This window comes from Strigops habroptila, chromosome Z (genome assembly GCF_004027225.2).
Source record: "Strigops habroptila isolate Jane chromosome Z, bStrHab1.2.pri, whole genome shotgun sequence".
In the NCBI taxonomy this organism is placed as follows: domain Eukaryota; kingdom Metazoa; phylum Chordata; class Aves; order Psittaciformes; family Psittacidae; genus Strigops; species Strigops habroptila.
Window position 1 is genome coordinate 88756895 of NC_044302.2, and position 19351 is coordinate 88776245.

The window sequence follows — 19351 nt, forward strand, 5'->3', positions numbered from 1 at the left end:
AACTACTATTAGGATGATTCCTGCTAAAACCATTACATTATTTTTCACTGTAAAAGAATCATGAGGTTATTTGTGCTGTTATTTTTTCAAATCTGGATTAATGTCAAACGTATATTTTAAGCATTAATGAAAAGGAAACAGCCCCAGCTATTGCAGCCAAGTGCTTTGAATTCTGGGATTGTGAGTATAATCTTATGTGTAATGCACATACATGCTAGCTACCAACCTTCAGAAGTCTTGTCCATGCCTGTTTACTCTGTGGGAACTAATCGTGTAGATGAGCTCAAGATTGGATGAGATAACCTTTGCAGACGTATTTGAGAATCCCCTTGTGGTTACATCTTTACACAGCAAAACAGCATCAGGAGGTTAGTAGCTTTACACATGCCTACCTTCAGAAACACAAGCACTTGCAAAGAATCAGCTAGTCAGGGTTGGAAGGTCTTGTTGGATGATTAAGTGGTGGATTTCAATGCCTGAGGGAGTGGAGCAAGAGAGTGGATCCATTTATCTTGCTGGGAACAGATAAATGGTGCTTGAGATATATTTACAAATGGAATCCACAGATGGGCTGACCTGTGGCCTCCTAAACCTCTCAGCTAGAACTTTGTATATTTTGTCCTGTATTTGGCACCAACTGCTTTATTTACTTATTTGGTTAATTATTTGCTTAATTTACATAAATCGTTGTAATTTACTAAAAAATTGTTTGGTGTCTATCTGATGTAGTTCTTCGATATCCAGCCATGCAACACCTTTCAACTATACAGATGGTGAAACTCAACTATCCTTCCTTCCCATTCATGACTCCATGTTCTTCCCCACTATCTAGAACCGGCATTTGTGTTGACCGCGGCTGTATAGAAAGTTGAATCAGAGAATTGATCAGGCTGCAAAAGAAATTTATTTTTCTGGGTTAATTTGAAGCTAGGTCAATTCCCTGAGGTAATTTCTTTGCATGGCTGCACAAGTGTTGGTACCTTTGCAGGGAATAGGTAGAATTGTGCCTTGGAGAAGAGCGGGACTGCCCTTTTTGGCAGATAAACAGACTTAAGTTTTCTAAAACTTTTCAAGAAACTGAATCCTCAGTGATGTCAGGCAGCAGAGCATTCAAGCTCACTTGTAGATCCTATTAGCACTTGGGTGCATCCTAAAAATGCTGCAACATTGAACACTTTTGGAAGCAGTTCCAATTCTTAATCACTTGTGGTTTTGACCTTTTTTTTTTAAATCAGATTTTAGATTGGCACATCCATACAGCAGATAATATCTTCATGCCAAATTTTACTAGCTAAAATATGCTGTTATGCCTCCTACACCAGCTTATTGCCATCTGATGATGTAAGCAAATAGCTGTAACTCTCATGGTAATGACTCTTGTCTGTCTGATCATGCTGTTAGGGACTTCAGCAGGTTGGTTAAGTTAGAGGAGTCCAGAAATGTCTTGCATAGGACAGAAAATCTCAGTGTTACAGGATGGGAGAAAAGTGATTAGCGCACAATTGGAACCAAGCATAGAGTTCACACTATGGAAAAGAGCAATGGGACTAGAAAGCATTTAAGTCTCATTCATGTTCCATAGGCTCAGGCAGTCAAAGTGCACAAATGATTTTTTAGGTAAAAATAGACCATAAAATACATAGACAAAGGGCCTCAGAACTATTCTTGATTAAAAGACCTGCCATAGACTTTCTCTTCTTCTCAATAAGGTTTTGAATTCCACTGCAGTATTAGTCATTATCTTCTTTTAATATGGGCAACACATTTCTCAGATATAAAGAATCCATCTGGACCCTTTGTTTCTGCACTTAATGAGCACTGCATTTTGACAACTAGATAACAAGCAAATAGAGCTAGACCAGTTTCTTACTTAGGCCACAGTCCTGAAATTAGTTCCACATGAATTAATCTCTGCACTAGTACAAAGCCTCACTGAAGTTAGTAAGGGTTTCTGAGGCTACTATAAGAACTAGTCCTTATGCTATACTATAAGGGTTTGATTATTTGGTCCACTACTGTCCAAGCACTACAAAGTGGCCTAAGAGAGAATGAAGGCCTGAGTAGATGGCTGTTTGAATTAATACTATTCGTAGTGAGAATAAGTTTCTGAAGTTCCAAGTCAACTTTTTTTGCCAAAAATTACTGCTTTTTTTTTGTCTGAAAATGCTCTCTGCATAATTACAGGGTTGCCCAGCACCGCAGTTTACAAAAAGAATTTCTGCGATGAGGAAAAAATGTGCCTGGTAGTGTATTGTGGTGAACTGGGTGAACACCCAATAGTTAGTAATTCTTCAGCCTTAATCTTATCACTGCTATTAATTTCTATGCAGTTATACCTAAGACATAAGAACCTTTTTCTGACTCATTTTCCCTGCTTGTAATATAGATATAGTAGTGGTTGCTATTACTGATGTTTCTGAAAATGTCTTCACATAGTGAAGATCAAGAAGGTATCTCATCTCAGCAAATTATTTCCTCATTGTATGTGTGACAATGAAAGCATTGAACAGACAATGACAGAACAGCATGATTTTACCAGTCGATCTTAGAATACATAGAGATTAAACTTTATTTTTGGTTCTGAGTTTAAATACATAGATACTGGGTATTACATCCTGTTTGACAAAGTTTTATTAAGAAAAATTATGAACTTGAAAAAGAAAAGTCAAACTTGGCAAGGTAGCTTTGACTTACTTGAATTCACTTCTCAGAAACAACATTTACAGATTTTAAATAATGAGATAACAGCATACAATGATGATTTAAAGATAGACACAATGACAAAATATAAAAATAAAATTGGGAAGTAAGACCTGGTAGGAGGTACTAAATCTTTGGAAGGTGTGTGGTATTTCAACAATCATCCATGTCTTTGTGTGTGGTAAGAATTGCAGTGCTTAGCACCCTCCCCAGTCAAGACTGAGAGAATTAAATAGTGGAGCTGGCCTTTCTCAGTAGAAGTTTCAAGTTTCTGATTAATTCTGAAAATTGTAATGAAACAAAGCCTTATGTGAAACAAGTTCCCACAACCTGTTGTGCAGGTTTCTGTCTACCCTTTGTAACAGAAAAGAACAACTAATCAAAGCTATCAGAACCTGACTTCTCAAATGGTAAATGGTGTACCATTTCTGCACTGCAGGGAAGAGTAGATTTCTCAACAGAATTGGTTAGGTTTTTTTCTGGACAAAAATCCGTAGTGCTTGTTTAAGTTAAGGAGATTTATTCTATAGATGTGTGTAGTTGTATAACAGAACCATACTGCTGAATAATTTATACAGTTCATAATGAAGAAGCAAATCAGATTATAGTTATAAAAAGATTTTTGAGGTGTTCTTGTCAGTGATATAGCCAAACTTATGGAAAAGTTGATTTGCAGATAATCCTGAAGACAATCAGAACAATCCTGGAACTACACAATTTTATTGCATTTTTCTACTAATGTAGATGTTCAAAACAATATTCAGTTTGCATGAATGAAGTGAAGAGATGATGTAAAACTCAGAAGTAGCAGAATGTGAAAATAATTCTGACAGCAACAAGAATGGGATGGAAATGGCAAAAATAGCAGATATGATTTTATGAGTTGGGATTGTGTATTCCTAAAATAGGAAGACATTGATGAATGTCCTAGGGTTTTAACTTCTAGATGCTGAAATACTAGAACGGGAAAATGAAGTCTTCAGGTCAGGCTTTAAAAGCTATGGGTATACCTGTAATTGCTAAGGAACATACAAACTTCTATATGAAATTTCTTAAAAGGATCAACATCAAAGTGTGATGAAGTGAGCATTAAAATCAGGGTCTGAAGGAACAAGACAAAAATATTTCTGTAATACTCAGTTTTTAGGAATAGTTGTGTTATAGAGTTTTTTTGGGTTTTTTTTGGTTGGGTGTTTTTTTTTAAAAATATATTATTGTAGTGATCTACCAGAGTATCATCAACTTACAGATAATTTCCTAAATTGAATTTGAAAATGAACTTTAAAATCCTCCATGGAGGAAATGAAGTTCTTAACTGTATTTTGAAATGTCTTGGTCTCACAGTGGTAGAGAGCTGTTTCACATGAGTCTTTGTGTTGCATAAATGAAAGAGGTTGCACACTTACACATAGGTTTAAAACACCATATCAGTAAAAGAAACCAAATCATAACTCTTCAAAGAGGAGAGATGGAGTTTTACCCAGATCTAAATGAGATTTCAAGGACTTTAGGAAAGCTTAAGTCTACTCTCCTCCTTGGCATCCTTAGAAGATTAGATATAAAAGAGCAGATCATGGGTTTTTTTCCCCACTTCAAATAATTCATAATTTTAAGAGAATAAAGAAGCTCCAAATAGGCATGGTGTTTTTAAGTGAACAATAGCAGCAGTTTTGTTAGACAAGTGAAGCCTTGGTTTTTTAAAATTAAAACTTATGAGCCTCTGGTCTCTATCTTATTTCAGAAACACAAGAGTGTGATCATACCTTGATCTGGAGATAATCCTTTTTACAATCTTCATGCTTTCTGCTGTATTTTCATGCAGAAAGTAGAAAATCTAGCAGTTTTACTTTTTAGTTGATCAAAAATCACTCAAGCATATTTCAAGAGGAAAATACTAGGAGGTGTACTATGAAAGTGCAAGAGATGCCTTTTCTATATTAGTGCTTGCCAGCTCAAATAGGAGACACCAGTCAGATTTACATACACTTCTGCTTTTTAACAGTAAATCTCAAAGCACGGTTAAAGGTTAAAGGTTAAAGGTTAAAGGTTATTGATAAAGACTTACTTTTTCTTTTCTAGCATGAAATATAAAACTTCATAAAAACTGTAAAAGAATACCTTAAAGTAGGCAAAATGGTTCAATAAAGTAACAGCTATAAATAGTACTCTTCTAGAAAACGTTGTAACCAGCAAGCAAATAACATTTTGTTCTATAGCAGAAATTAGGCTAGAGCCACCAAGAGAGTCAGGCTCCTACCAGTTTGATGGTACATTGTGTATTTTTGTTAGCTGCTCAGCCATTTCATTCTTATGTTCCTGCAGAGCTCTGGAATGAATGCTTTTGTTCTTCAGGTCATTTGTTTCTGCTTAACTTACCATTTTGTTCTGACATCTTTTCTTCTAACAACCAATTTCAGATACGGCCACAACTGTATGTACTTGAAACAAACAGGTAAGTAACTCCTCTAGTGATAAGAAATACTTCAAGTTCCCGACAAAATCACTATTGTTCTTTATCTCTTTCTTTGCTTGCCACGAGAACTGCAGGCTCACCAGTTTACTCACATGCTTTTGATTTTCATTGTTTCTTTTTCCCCACAATTTTACACTGAACTTTCCCCTCACTCTCACTTTCCCTCCCCCCACCTCGCATATCACCTGTTCCTTCTTACTTTCTGGTTTTCTTTATGTAAGATGGGATGTATGTTCCCTTTGAAAACATTTTGCTGAACCTAAATACTAGATAACTAACCTAAATATTCAATTCCTTAATACTGCAGCAGTCTTTTTTTTTTCTTTTTTGTTGTGTGATTTTTCTGTTACTTTTACTAATTCTATTGTAAAGATTAGCTTTTATTACACTAATTATTGATTAGTAGCTAACTAGTTACTTTTTTTACTCAATTCATTTAATTTAGGACTGCAACAGGGTTATGGCTCTTAATCATTTGAGAGCTACTTCTGTGACACGGCCATCCCAGTAGAAGGGACCTACAACAATCATCTAGTCTGATTGCCTGGCTATTTCAGGGCTGACCAAAAGTTAAAGCCTGTTAATAAATGCATTGTCCAAATGCCCCTTAAACACTGACAGGCTTGGGGCATCAACCACCTCTCTAGGAAACCTGTTCCAGTGTTTGACCACCCTCTTGGTAAAGAAATGTTTCCTGATGTCCAGTTTAAACCTCCCCTGGTGCAGCTTTGAACCATTCCCATGTGTTCTGTCACGGAGCACCAGGGAGCAGAGCTCAGCACTTTGTTGTCCACTTCCCCTCCTCAGGAAGCTGTAGAGAGCAAGGAGGTCACCCCTCAGCCTCCTTCTCTCCAAACTAAGCAAACTTGAAGTATGTACTTCAATGTACTTGTACTTGCCAGGTACTGAGATGAGCTCATTTGGCTGCTAAACCAGGGAGGAACTATTTTTTACTGGGTTAGTTTTCTGACAAATTAGTTCCCTGGACAGGTTTACTGCTGTGCTAGATGATGGTGGTGATGTAATGGCAAGGGAGGAAAGCAAACATTTTGGGGTTGAAATATGAGGCCAGGGACAGAAGTAGTGCTGCATTAATCAACCACAGAAATGTACCCTTAAGCAACTTTATCAGTTACTCTTCCTAAGACAATCCAAAATTAGAGCTTAAAGATAGCTTAAAATTCCTTTAATTCTCTTTTCAGATTGAATTTAGAGCAAATGTTTTCCACATGAACTTGCTTCTCTGTTTCAGACGTTTAGAAGATCAAGCATCAATTGGCTTAATAAACTAGCTGTTACTCCTCTACAGCTCTCAACTGATAGAGACCCAGCAGAGACTCCACATGTATAGGTGTATGTATTCTTGCGTGATATGTCATTTCTCTCTTAACTGGATGATGCCAATGCAGTAGAAAGATCAAGGACCTGTATTGCCAAGTAATTCTTATAGGTGGCTATACTGAAGTGGAATATGGCTTGATTTAGATACAAACAGCTACCTCTCCTTTGCTTGAGAGATACCATAAGGGGAGTCATGGGAGAAGCACCGTAGAAGAGATAGGTATCCTAGACATGACTGGGATCCAGGAGACCCCAATCTTATCATAGAGTCACAAAATCATAGAACAGTTTGGGTTGGAAGGGACTCTAAAGGCCATTCAGTTCCAACTCCCTGCCATGGGCAGCAAGAACTTCCACTAGAGCAGGTTGCTCCAAGCCCCTGTGTCCAGCCTGGCCTTGAACACTGACAGGGATAGGGCAGCCACAGCTCCTCGGGGCAACCTGTGCCAGTGCCTCCTAGCCTCCTACTCTTTCTAGTGTCGAATCTAAACTTACCCTTTTCTAATTTAAAGCCATTCCCCCTTGTCCTACCACTACATGCCCTTGTAAAAAGTCCCTCTCCAGATTTCTTGTAGCCCCTTTAGGCACCGGAAACCCCAAAAAGGTCTCCCCAGAGCCTCCTCTTCTACAGGCTGAACAACCCCAGCTCTCGCAGCCTGTCTTCATAGGAGAGGTGCTCAAGCCCTTTGATCATCTTCATGGCCCTCCTCTGGATTTGCTCCAACAGGTCCATATATTTCTTACGTTAGAGGGGGAGAATCACCTCCCTCGACATGCTGGCCACACTCCTTTTGATGCAGCCCAGCACGTGGCTGGCTTTTTGGGCTGCAAGCACACTGCTGGCTCATGTTGAACTTCTTGTCAACCTGAGGGATCACAAGAGTGGCATGGTGCTCTCAGCTATACTGAAGAGCGACAGACCTCCAGTGCTGCAGTCACTGTGCATCAGGAGCACCTGCCTCCTGAACCTGACCCTGAAGATTCACTTTATCCAGTCAGAGCTATTACCTTCCAAAAAAATCACATCAGACTTCTAAGATCTCTATTCAGTTGCAATTACATTTACAGTTACAAAAGATCCAGATTCATTTTATAATATTAATGTATTTTATGGGCATTTAAAGCTAGATTAACATAGACACTTAGGCACATAATTCATAGCTCAAAAGTAAGACACTCAAAGCCTCTGCCTTCCACTGCCTAACACTGGAGGTGTCTGAACTCCTCAAACATCTTTATAACTATAGCTGGGCACTTGCCCATTGTCTCTACTTGCAGATACAGCAGGTCCTCCATGGATTTTGTGTACAGAAAGCATGCAATTGGAATGGGGAGTCTCAAACTGTAAGGAAGAACTGATGGAACTAAGGAATGACAAGAATCACTTTTTTTTATGAGGTACTGCCTAAGCCAGAACACTTCCTATACCAAATCTGAGGATATAACAGCATCTGTGTTCCATTTAAAAGTTTTTTAAAACCCACTGAAATCTGTCCTTTGCTACTTACTGGCTCCAGTGTTACACCTATACATTTTTTTCCATTCTCTCTGAGGTTATTTTGTTCATTTGCCCTTCTTCCCTGATTAGGAGGTAACTTTCTTCCTTTGAGAACATGTCCAAAAGATTGTTCTCATTTTATCCAACTTCTGCTTCTTTGTTTGCCTTCAGTTTTTTCTTATTTTTTTCCCTGTTTTCCTTGAACTGTTTCTGTATTTATTTCTAATCTTTGATTTCTCTGTCGTTGTTATTTATAAGACAAGCAATTGCAGGATTGTAGAGGATCTGGAATGAAGAAGGGTTTTCACTGCTGGCACTGAAGCAGACTGTTCTTCATGGAATAGGGACATTATTCCTGATTTCATCCTCAGACAAGAGACTTTATTGAAAGACAAGCTACTCATAGTTTATGTACTCTTTCTAGTCTCTGAGCTATAGAAAAAAAGACTTTTAATGCACAAAATAACAACTAATTCCATCAAAATCCAGGATTTCTCTCTTATCATGTATATATAAAAGACCAGACATTTACAATATATGCCAGATTCTATTTTGCGAAGTACTATTTAGAATTATGGTGCTACTCAGTGCTTTATAAAGTTGCTGGGTTTTTTTCATTCCTGGGTTTACTTTGCTGCTTCAAATTCTTCACTAATGTTAAAGTTTTTACTCCCATAAAAAATAGTTCCCAACTGATAAGAAAGCTTCCCTCTTAAAGTTTATATAGTTTCTTTCTTGCCTTTACATTTCTTCCTTCCCTGTTTTTCCTCAACTGGAAGCTGACATAGTCCTTAACAGCACCAAATTCTGTTTTTCTCTATTACAGTTTCAGCTGCCCATCTGTATTATTCTGTCTTTTTTACAGTATTGTAACACTGAGGAATCACAGTCAATGAGACTGAGATCCCTCAGTGACAAGAATTTTTGCGAACATGCTCAGAAAACAGAGCTCTGCTCTGAAGAACTTCCAGTGTAGTTTAACAGAGAGCGTTAGGTTAGACCTTAATAATTGCCTTTATTTGCTTTTTTTAAATCCACCTCAGACATACACTATAAAACAGTTCATTGTAGGCTTCTTTTCCTTGATATGCAGTTTTACACCATTATCTGTGGGACATTCAAATTATGCACTCATATCTCTATGGAACTTGCCCGACTTTTCATTCCTACAAAACCACCTGTTAATTTAGCCTAGTGCTGACAGTCTAAAATTGTAACTGAGATGTTTGCCACTGAACATTAAGTATTTTGTTGAATCAAGATATGCCTATGCCAGAACTGCTTGGCTCATGGAACATAATTCACATGGCAGATTTTGTTATAAGATTTTAAAGAATCTTTTTTATCCAGTATTCTGCTGACACATGAAAACAACCTGGACAGACTGAGAGCAAGCATTTCCTGTTGTAGAATACAAGACTTTTGTCATATCAGGTGTAAGCATTACCCCAATCCTTGATTTATGTTTGATTCATCATTCAGTGAATACTTTTAACAAGGAAATCAGGCTTATTACTAAAATTCATGGAATCATATTACCATCTTTTTAAAAAGATAGCTAGGATGCTTTCGGTCCCTAGATGTTTGATTTTGTTACTGGAGCCACTTCATCCCTAAAAGCCTCAATATGACTATGAAACTATTCTTAACTTGAATCTTCAATCTGTTTAGTTCACTGGTCAGACAGCCTCTTTCAACACATAAACTTCCAGAAGTGTTTTATTTCAGTTGATTAAAAAGAGGTCTCACACCTGACTTCTGAGTTAACTCATTGCAGCATACAGGACTAATTAAAATGTAGCTTCTATATAGGTTACAATACCTCTCTTCTCACCATTAAGTGTTCTTCAGAATGGAAGAATTTCCCTATCTTAAAGGTCACAAAAAATGGAAAAGGGAAACTGGCACCTGGAACAATATTTAATTATATAATAAGTACCTGAGTCCAAACTGTGACCTTCAAAGTCCCTCTAGATAAAAAAAGCTTAGTTCTGGAAATCTATAAAGTTAATGGGCACTTCTCCGTTGGTTTTGGAAGATCCCTCCCTTCTCACTGTTCTATTTGTGGTTTTCTCAGAATTGCCATGACCTAAACATCTATTTGCCTAATTGCAGGAGAAGTCCTCGGTATCTAGAAACTGAACCTGACACATGCAGAAAATTACCTGGGTTTGGGATGCCTCACGTTCTTATTCTTGCTAAAAGGATTACTTCATAGCTTGAGGGGAGCTCCCTGTTATAGATGAGTATTTTAGCCATGTTTTAACATCCTGACAACTTTTGCTCTCGTGGTGTACGTATTTGCCTTTAGAAGTCCTGCATTTCCGTCTGCCTGATGACAGAACTTTGAAAGGAATCATGGAATTGCATCCTCCTGTAACTTGTCTTTTGAAAGGAAAAGAGTAAGCCAATTCCTCAAGCACTGCTGACACCATTTCCAAGGTGAGGGCTCCTGTGCTTCTGGATCTTGACTGTGTAAAAATACCTGGCATGGTCCTGACTTACTCAGACAGGAGTGAGAGTAGGAATGCAAACCTGGTTTTTTGTTTGTTTTTCTCCTGGCAAGTTTTAGGCAGTTAGTTACATGCTTGTGGACTTCTGGGGCCTTCTGAGTCTCGTAGCTTTCACTCATGCGCTAGAAAGACACCCAGATCTGAGATTTGGATTCCATATGTTGCTTCATTTGCTTACATTTTAGGCTTTGAAGAACTAGATTGTATATATATGTTTGTTTAATGTGTGTATTCCCAAGTAAAAACGATTTAAAAGACATCCAAATATATGCTGTAGTGTTATTTACCAACTGCTTTTGGTTAGTATCCACAGGAATTCCCTGATTATTAGTCCTGCTATACAAAGGCAATTTTATTTATTTTTTTTAATTCAGTCCTTGTGAACGATAAAACCACAGCAATTACTAGAGCCAGTGTGAGGGATCATCTTATGCTTCAGTGTAAATAATGCCTAACACTTCAGCCCCATGTTTTATAACTTTTTTTTTTAATAAATGAATTTGCAGTTATGCCAAGTTAAACGGTGAAAACCAAGCACACACTCTGTAACTGTCAAGATGATTTCCATTTATAATCTTCTATCCATGCCAACAGGAAATACATAGACATCAAATCTCAAGCAAGAAAATGCATTTCTTTGATGTACAGAATTGAACAAGAATTCAAAAGGTGGATATAAGTGCTGCTAAGAAAACGGACACATGGGAGAACCACAAAATGTAAGTAACTGCAACATTTTGTTACCCTCCTGATTCTACTGCTATCCTTCTTGATTTCTTTGCCTCTTTTCCTTCTTTTAACTGTTCTCCTTTTCACTGTTGTACAGTTCACCGGACCTATTATTTTCCTGTTTGTTAAAAGAATGCCTTATAAAATCTATCTTCAACCACAAAAATCTTCGTTAAATCACATAGATTTATTTTGTATGGATTTTTAAAAATTACACACCTCATGGTTTCATCCTGTGGATTAAATGTACAAACAGTGTCAGTACAACTCCAAGTCTGATGGGTTGACCTAATAATCCAGTTCTTAATAAAACTCCTTTGGAATCGATTCCATTCTTTCTTTATCTTTTTGCATATTTTCTTCCCTATTGCACACCATTTATTTTTGTTGTATCAATGACTAATTTAAAACTCCTTGGTCAGGAGCCTATTTGTTTTCTAATATACATTGTAGGCACCATAGCACATACTATGAACAACACAGCTGGAGAAACTGGTATGGGAGGAAGAAATCTTTTCGCTCCTTACTATTATTCTATTTTTTATTTTTCACTTGCATTGCCTTGTTGTTCAAAGCTTCAGTTGAACTGAACTGTAATATGCTGAGAAAAAAATATATGACAAAAAATGTTAAATCACAAAGAATCATAGAATTGTTTAGGTCAGAAAAGACCTTTAAGATCATCAAGTCTAACCATTAACCTAGCACTGCCAAGTCCACCACTAAACCATGTCACTAAGTGCCATATCTACATGCTTTTTAAATACCTCAAGGATTGGCGACTCCACCACTTCCCTGGGCAGCCTGTTCCAATGCTTGATAAACCTTTTAGTGAAGAAATGTTTCCTAATATCCAATCTAATCCTCCCCTGGTGCAGCTTGAGGCTGTTACCTCTTGCCCTATTGCTTGTTACTGCAGAGAAAAGACCAACTCCCACCTCACTACAACCTCCTTCCAGGTAGTTACAGAGAGCAATAAGGTCCCCCCTGAGCCTTCTCTTCTCCAGTCTAAACCCCACCAGTTTCTTCAGCCATTCCTCATCAGACTTCTGCTCCAGACCTTTCAGCAGCTCCGTTGCCCTTCTCCGGACCTGCTCCAGCAGCTCAATATCTCTCTTATACTGAGGGGGTTACTAATTGTAATCTGAAAATCTGATTTAAAATCTGAAAATCTGAATTAAATAAATATTTGAAGGGAATGCACAGTAAACGAAAGAAATTCGGAGGACGGACAGAGGATATACACAAGTAATATGACTACATGGGTTATTTTATGCATCTGGCTGTTCCAGAATATCTGAAATTTTTAACAAGGCATGGAAAAATAAAGAAGCCAATATCCCTCAGCTGCTAATCTAGAAGTCAGTGCTACAGTCAAATTCTCACAATGCCTGCATTTATATCTTACTTTTTTAGCAGTCTTACTAACATCCAGAAGATCTAATTTCTTTATTTACCTCTCTTTAATGTTGGATTTTTTGGTATGTTTTTTCAAATGCACTTTATCTTAATTCACGTTAAAAAGATAAGTATTTATTAAAAATACTTTTCTTCAGTATCATAAAATCCCTGGAAGCTTTTATACGACTGGTTATTTCAAGAAATTGTTTGAGAAATTTAAGCCTCATGAATGAAAGTTTCAAGAATTCTTAAACAACAGAACGTACCATCTTAGCTACACCTTCACTGTGGCCAAGTCAAAAGCATTCCAGTACAGATGACAACTCATTCTAGGTTTACAATAGCTATGGTGCTAGTAAGGATCTAACAGTGTTAAACATTTACTCAGCATACAAATCATTGGCACCTTGCTAATGACTTTGTACTGCTTTGCAGTCACCATAGTGACTACAGTTCATTGTCTACTGAAAAGTGGAAAAGACTGGCAACCCTAACACTAGTTCATTTAATGCAGAAAAGTCTTTTTAGTCCTTTTTGATGCTCAACAAAAAGAATTTTTTGATGGTCTTTGAGATGATCACTGTTTCTGTTGTAACACAACTTTTCATAGTGTGATTGCTGTATTCTACTGGCATTCAGGGAATTCTCTTGTAAAATCTCTGAGAAACCACATAAACATCTTAAATGTCTCCTGCAGTTACTGTCTTGCATTCCACCCAGGACAGGCTTGAAACCTGCTTTGTAAGAAGCGGCATTACAAAAATAAATTTAAATTTAATTTCTAGAGAGAATTTTGGGAATCTCACCTTCTTTTTCACAAGCTATATGAAGAGTGCAATGAATATATGTTTCTCCAGATTGTTTTATGACCACTCAGACATACTATTTTTGAGCACTGCTTTGCAAGTCCTCTGAGTTCATAGACTCATAGAATGACAATTTAGAGCAAATGAGAAGGTAGTGAGTCTATATTTAGCACATTTTATATCTTTAATGTGCATATACACACAGCTGCTGTCTCCAGAATGTACAACTGTGATACACGAAGCAGCCATAACAACACATATTGTTGTTACTCTGTGCCATGTATGGCAGTTATACCAGAGTATACAGCAAGAAAATCAGATTGTGATAATACACAAACATAGTTTTATTTTGCTGGTAACTGCTAAAGCAGTCTACTGTTCATTCACAGTCTGACTGGTTAGTTAGTAGCAGAATTGAAGTTCTTTGTATTTCTACACTTTTTCTCCCTTTTGAAAAGGATCATCTTTCCAATTTTTAAGTAAGTGTTACACTGGATCTTACAGTCTCTGTTTATGTTTTGTTTGGGTTTTTTTTCTCCCCAAATCATAAAGATTTCTTAACTTAAAAAAAGAATTAAGGTTTTGGTTAGCAATTTTTTTCAGGATATTAGGAAAAGTTTGTCACTCAATGAGAAAGCAATTGCGCTGGGAAGGTTATTTAGGAGAGCACTGGGACAGAGGCAGCCTCTGAGTTCAGCATAAATAGAATTAATTTCTCCTTTGCTGTCCACAAACTATCTTGATTTTCTTCTGTATGTCTCCATATTTTGTCTGGTATCACATTTCTTTCTTTATGATTTAACATAGTCTCTCACCCACGACTCACCTCCCACAGCTGTTTCCCCTACAGTGATGGATCTTTTGTTTGTTCTTATGCAAATTTTACCAAAGCTGCTGTAGGCATTGTCAACGTGTTCGTTGTCAGTGTGTAATGGGGTCAAGTACCCTTCTCTGGGTATGTCAGCCTCATTTTTCAGTAGACACAGAGGATCTGCCAGTAGCAGAGAAGATGTCACTTCCACACACAAGACTTTTTTTGTGGGTGTTATCCAGGATTCTACCTGCATATTACAGACTTGTACCTCTTAGGACTCATTTAAAGGAGTGTGTTGATATAGGAGAATCTGCTACCCTGCACAGCATTTCACTGTTCAGATGTTTTAGGGTTTTTGTGGGGTTTTTTTGCCTTCTATATTATGAAGGATCATCTTCAAGCTTTATTTAGCTCTTCGCTTTTTTCAGGGACACAGGGACATTGGCTATGCTTTCATCTCTCCTACCTTCTTCCTGTACTTTTCATTAGTTTGGGTTTTCTCATAAAGATGTTGGAAAGTTCTGCAATCTTTGGAATCTATATGGTGCATGCTGTTGTAGAACAGATGTTGTTTGGGCCTGCCTACATTTCATCTCTGTTGTGAGGTTGCCTGCAATTACAGAAGACTGGGTTCAATGACAGAGCCAGTCCTGTGCTCCCTTAGGGAGACAGGTAGCCAGAAAACAGAACTGGTTCTATCTCTGATCCTTTTGAATGTCCCAGTGGACAACTGCAGCATATAATTTTGGCAGAGTACAGAGCATTTCAGCTAAACATTTGGAGCTATAGTGATTTCATAACTATGCAGAAACTGCATTTTATAGTACTTGCACCACAACCTTCCTCTATTTTACCAAGCCCCTCAATTAAAACAGTATTTCTCTGTGAACAGCTTCTTAGGATCTCTGCTCGGGATGACTGTGTGTCTTGATCTTTCCTTCAGTACAAGTTCAGAATCCACAGGAGATTCTTTGGCATTTAGGACTCCTGCCAGAGTGAAGTCTGGGCTCCTGTGGCATTTCTTAAAAATGGGAGGTAAGTAGCAGAGAACCAAGACAGTCCACTGAAGGAAGGGTATCTGAAAGGAAGGCATTTTGGGGACAGGATGATGGAGCTAAGTAGCGTGGGAGAGAGGGCACAGCCTGAGATTTTGCCAGTAATTTGGCTAGCACTTCAAAGTTCGTAACACTTCCTGCAGATTTTCCATGAGCCACCATGACCTCTAGTCTACCTTAAATTGCTCCTGGTCATCCTGACACCCTGAACTTACCAGTGGTCTGCTTCCCAAACTCACCTCATATAACTGTTCTTGGCTACTGGCTCTTGCCAAGATCCACTGAAGAAAATTAATTTAACATTTCTAGGTGTGAAAAACTGCATCATAACTTACCTACTGACCATGCTTTTCCTGAAGTTTTTCAAAGAACCTGAAAGTAGTTTAAATTTCACTAAAAATAACAACGATAACAGTATGCTAGACAGACCCTATCTATGCAGAATGTGAAGTCAGAAGGACCTTTCATGAGGTTTCAGGGAAAGGGAGAATAGTTCCAAGTAATTCTCAACATGAATTATAGCTTCTTGCAATTTCATCATTAGGCTTTCAAAGATTAGTTAGCTTTCTATTGTAGAAGCTATTCAGGTTAGAATTCATTTCAGAATCAGAGTAACAGTAGAAGTTGGGGTGAATGGCTGTATTTGTCCTTATCATGTGAATGCCAGAAAATCTCTACTTTGTCTGCAAAATATCAGCATACAAGACAAACAAATGCATGTTGCAGCTACCCACTTCGTAACGAAGTGCAAGTCTCCACAGACACAAACTCAAGTGCCCATTATAAACTACAGTCCTGTAACTGGGCTGAGAAATATGATCTTATCCATTTAACCTCTACCAGCATCAATCCTGCTCAGCAAAGCAGTCGGAAATGCTCTATTAAATACGCTTTTTCATGTCAGTTCCTTGACAAAAGAGGCCTGAATTAAATGTTTCTGAAGAAATGTTGCTCTCTTTAAAGCTAAAATTTTGCTTTTCCCGAGTTTAGTCTTTATGAAAATTGTTGGACTGACAGCCCTAAAAATTGATGTAATCGGTCTGTTTAGATTACAGAGAGCATTAAGCATCATTTCTTGTAAATGATCCAACCCTGGCCTGAGCATAGTTCAGTTTCCACCTACACTACACTCAACATCCAAGCATCTCTGATGAGCCAGCCCGTGGTGCTAATTGGGGGGTTAATTTTGCAATGTTGATTGCTGTCTGCAAGGAAAGGGATCAGGTTCACCATCTGATTTTTCACAGATCACTATACAACTGAGAGGTGATAATGATTAGCCCTTGCCAAACTAGACAGATGGAGTTTAACCACTTACAAACTCTTCAGCCAACTATTCCCTACTTTTGAATATTTCCACAAAAGCAAAAGACTCTCCAGAAAAATCTTTTTCTAAGCTACCAAGTGCGAATTTCCTGTTCTAGTATATATATACTATAAAATTACACCACAAATAACAAATGTGAGAAAATTTTGGAGTATTCCGTCATAGTAATGAGAAGACTATTTTCTACATATTACACCAGATACATTTATAGGTTCATGAGCAGAATTGGAGCAGATGGCTCATCCGAGGCTGCACATTTTCATTAGTTCTCCAACTTGGGTTCCAGCCTTACTGGTACTTTGCATTGCTGTAGGTGGTAGTGGAGCTGTGGGTAGGCATTTGTCACCAGTCATCTAAAACTAATTGGAACATGCAATAACAGTAAAAACACTTGTCAGCCTACATTTCTGCTCCCACTTTGCCAGATTTATGGGAGTTACACTGGAGTTAGATGACTGAAGAAATTGCAAGAGCACACTGGTCTTGTGCAGTATTGACAGGTAACTGTCAACAATGAAACTTCATTCATTTGAGGTTGGACAGTGTTTCAAAACCTGCTTAATTAGTTCTGCCCTTCCTGATCATTGTAGATAAAATGCTTAAATTCTTTACTTGTGATCAAATACTGTTGATAAATATGAGAGATTGACATTTCTGTTATAGCAACAAAGTATTTTAGTTTACCAATATGCAAATTAATATTATTGTCTCCCAGAGAAGGACCATCAAACCTGAAATAAATTTAAAATAATCCTGCAGATGTGGTATCAAGCAACAATAATGCTAAAGCCCTAAAATTTTAATTCCTGAAAAAGTTGTAGAAAAATAGCAAGCAGATTTATATGGAACAGCATTAACAAGGACATTAGGGCCTACATAGGAGTAGGATATATACCTTTACTTTTAAGTGCTGACATTTGGGTTTTCATAAGCAGATTCACTTTTATTTTCAACTAATTAGAAAATAAAAAGGAAAATGATACAGTAAAGCCATAATGTTCTTGCTCACACTAAAAGAATGGTATTTCATGAAACATACGGTGTCATTTAGAAAATCTGTAGTTAAGGGAAAATTACCAAAAGTGAAAATGTAATTATATAAAAGAAAATTTGTTTTAAAAGTTCTACATTTTTCTCAGAAGATTCTCTTTCTAAATGTGTGGCAATATTTTAAATTTACATTTTGGTGCATTCCAAATCTACATGTTGTTTGATGTTCTGGATTCCTCTCAGTTTACTCTAAGAAGGCATGTAATCAGGTGCTATCTTGCAGTCTTTTGAACAAGTAACATTGCCATCGTTGCCCCAATTGCATCTGAAAGATGCATATGTAAGATTGTGAGTGACTGAGAGACCATAAGCTTGTACTTAAGTTTGATTGTTTTGCATTTATATGGGGAAAACCAAAACCACTGAGGCTCCAACATACACCTTTGCTTAGAAATGCCACTCAGTTTCATTCATTGAGGACTTCTGTTTGTCACTGCAAGGTGTTATTTTTTGGTAGATTAGGTAAAAAAGTTACATCCTGGGCATTTTGCAGCAGCTTGCTTTGGTAGAAAAGATTTCATTGAAAACATTTAATTCATTTACTTTATACGATTCTTTAAGAGAAGAAGACATAGAACAGCTGATTTTTTCCCACCCAAATTCTCTTCAGGAATACTTGAATAGTTAAAATGATTCTTCCCTAAACTGCAACATGCAGCTGTCAAAACCAAAACTCTCAAAGCCAGAACATTCTTATCAGTGCAGAAGAATTTGAGATCCCATTTGTAATGCAAATTGCCGAGGCAAATCGTCATTGTCAAATGCACTGGAGAACAGAATATTCTTACTGAACAAATTACTCACCAAGAATCACAGCAATGACAGTGAAGAGCACAAAGGCATTCCTCAATAAATAACTTTTAACATCATCCTTTGTTATGCTCTGCACTTTTTTTTTTGCCAGAAGTGTACGTTTCCGGACACCTTGTTGAATGCGTTCCATCCTACTTCCAGTTTTTGGGTCTTCTCCGTTACCTTTAGTCATCTATCTTGTGGAAAGTTTTCTCCTATAATTAACTTCTGTCAATATCCCTTCAGAAAAGTAGAAGACTCTTTTCTGTGGGAGGTACTGGAGAAACCTGGAAGAAAAGAAATACCACATACTGTAGTAAGATTTTTAGAGGAATGATTAGCCATATGGAAGCAAGTATACTCATGTTTCAGTAAAACTTGTATTATTTATAGTATTTAAGTTGTTGATTGCAGTTTTTGATACATAACCTTAATGACTGTTACAGAACTCTGAAAGAAGGATTATATGTATTGATCAAATATATGTCTTGTGTCTTCAGAAATTAATCTGAATTGTTGTCATGCTGTAAAACCCAGGATTAACTTTTTAAAAATATGAAATTAGTAAAATTCATAGGAGTGTAAGTTGCTATAATGTTTGAAACTATCTATCAGGCTTGCTTTTCATCTGTTTAGCAAGCCCATATTATCTGAAAAAAATCCTAGCTCACCTTCATATTAACCATTGGAGAGAAATATTTTGCTTGAAATGGTACATTTGAAATGTTCTGCATTTCAGATGTTTTTAAATGGTTGAATGCATTGGCTGAATTTCTCCTTTTCACATTGCAAAATGCAGCAGGAATAGTTTATTTATCCCTGAACTACTATTTGGAAGATATGCCTTTGAGA

At 37.3% G+C, this 19351-nt stretch overlaps 1 protein-coding gene across 1 annotated transcript in view; it reads right to left on the bottom strand.

Moving 5' to 3' along the window:
* The window catches only part of SLC1A3 (solute carrier family 1 member 3), a 61918-nt gene that overhangs the window by 41414 nt on the left and 1153 nt on the right, over positions 1 to 19351 (bottom strand). Inside the window, exon 2 of the mRNA XM_030469746.1 lies at positions 18512 to 18786. Coding sequence (XP_030325606.1) covers positions 18512 to 18692 — 181 coding nt within the window. The 5' untranslated portion in view covers positions 18693 to 18786. The remainder of the gene's footprint in view (positions 1 to 18511; positions 18787 to 19351) is intronic.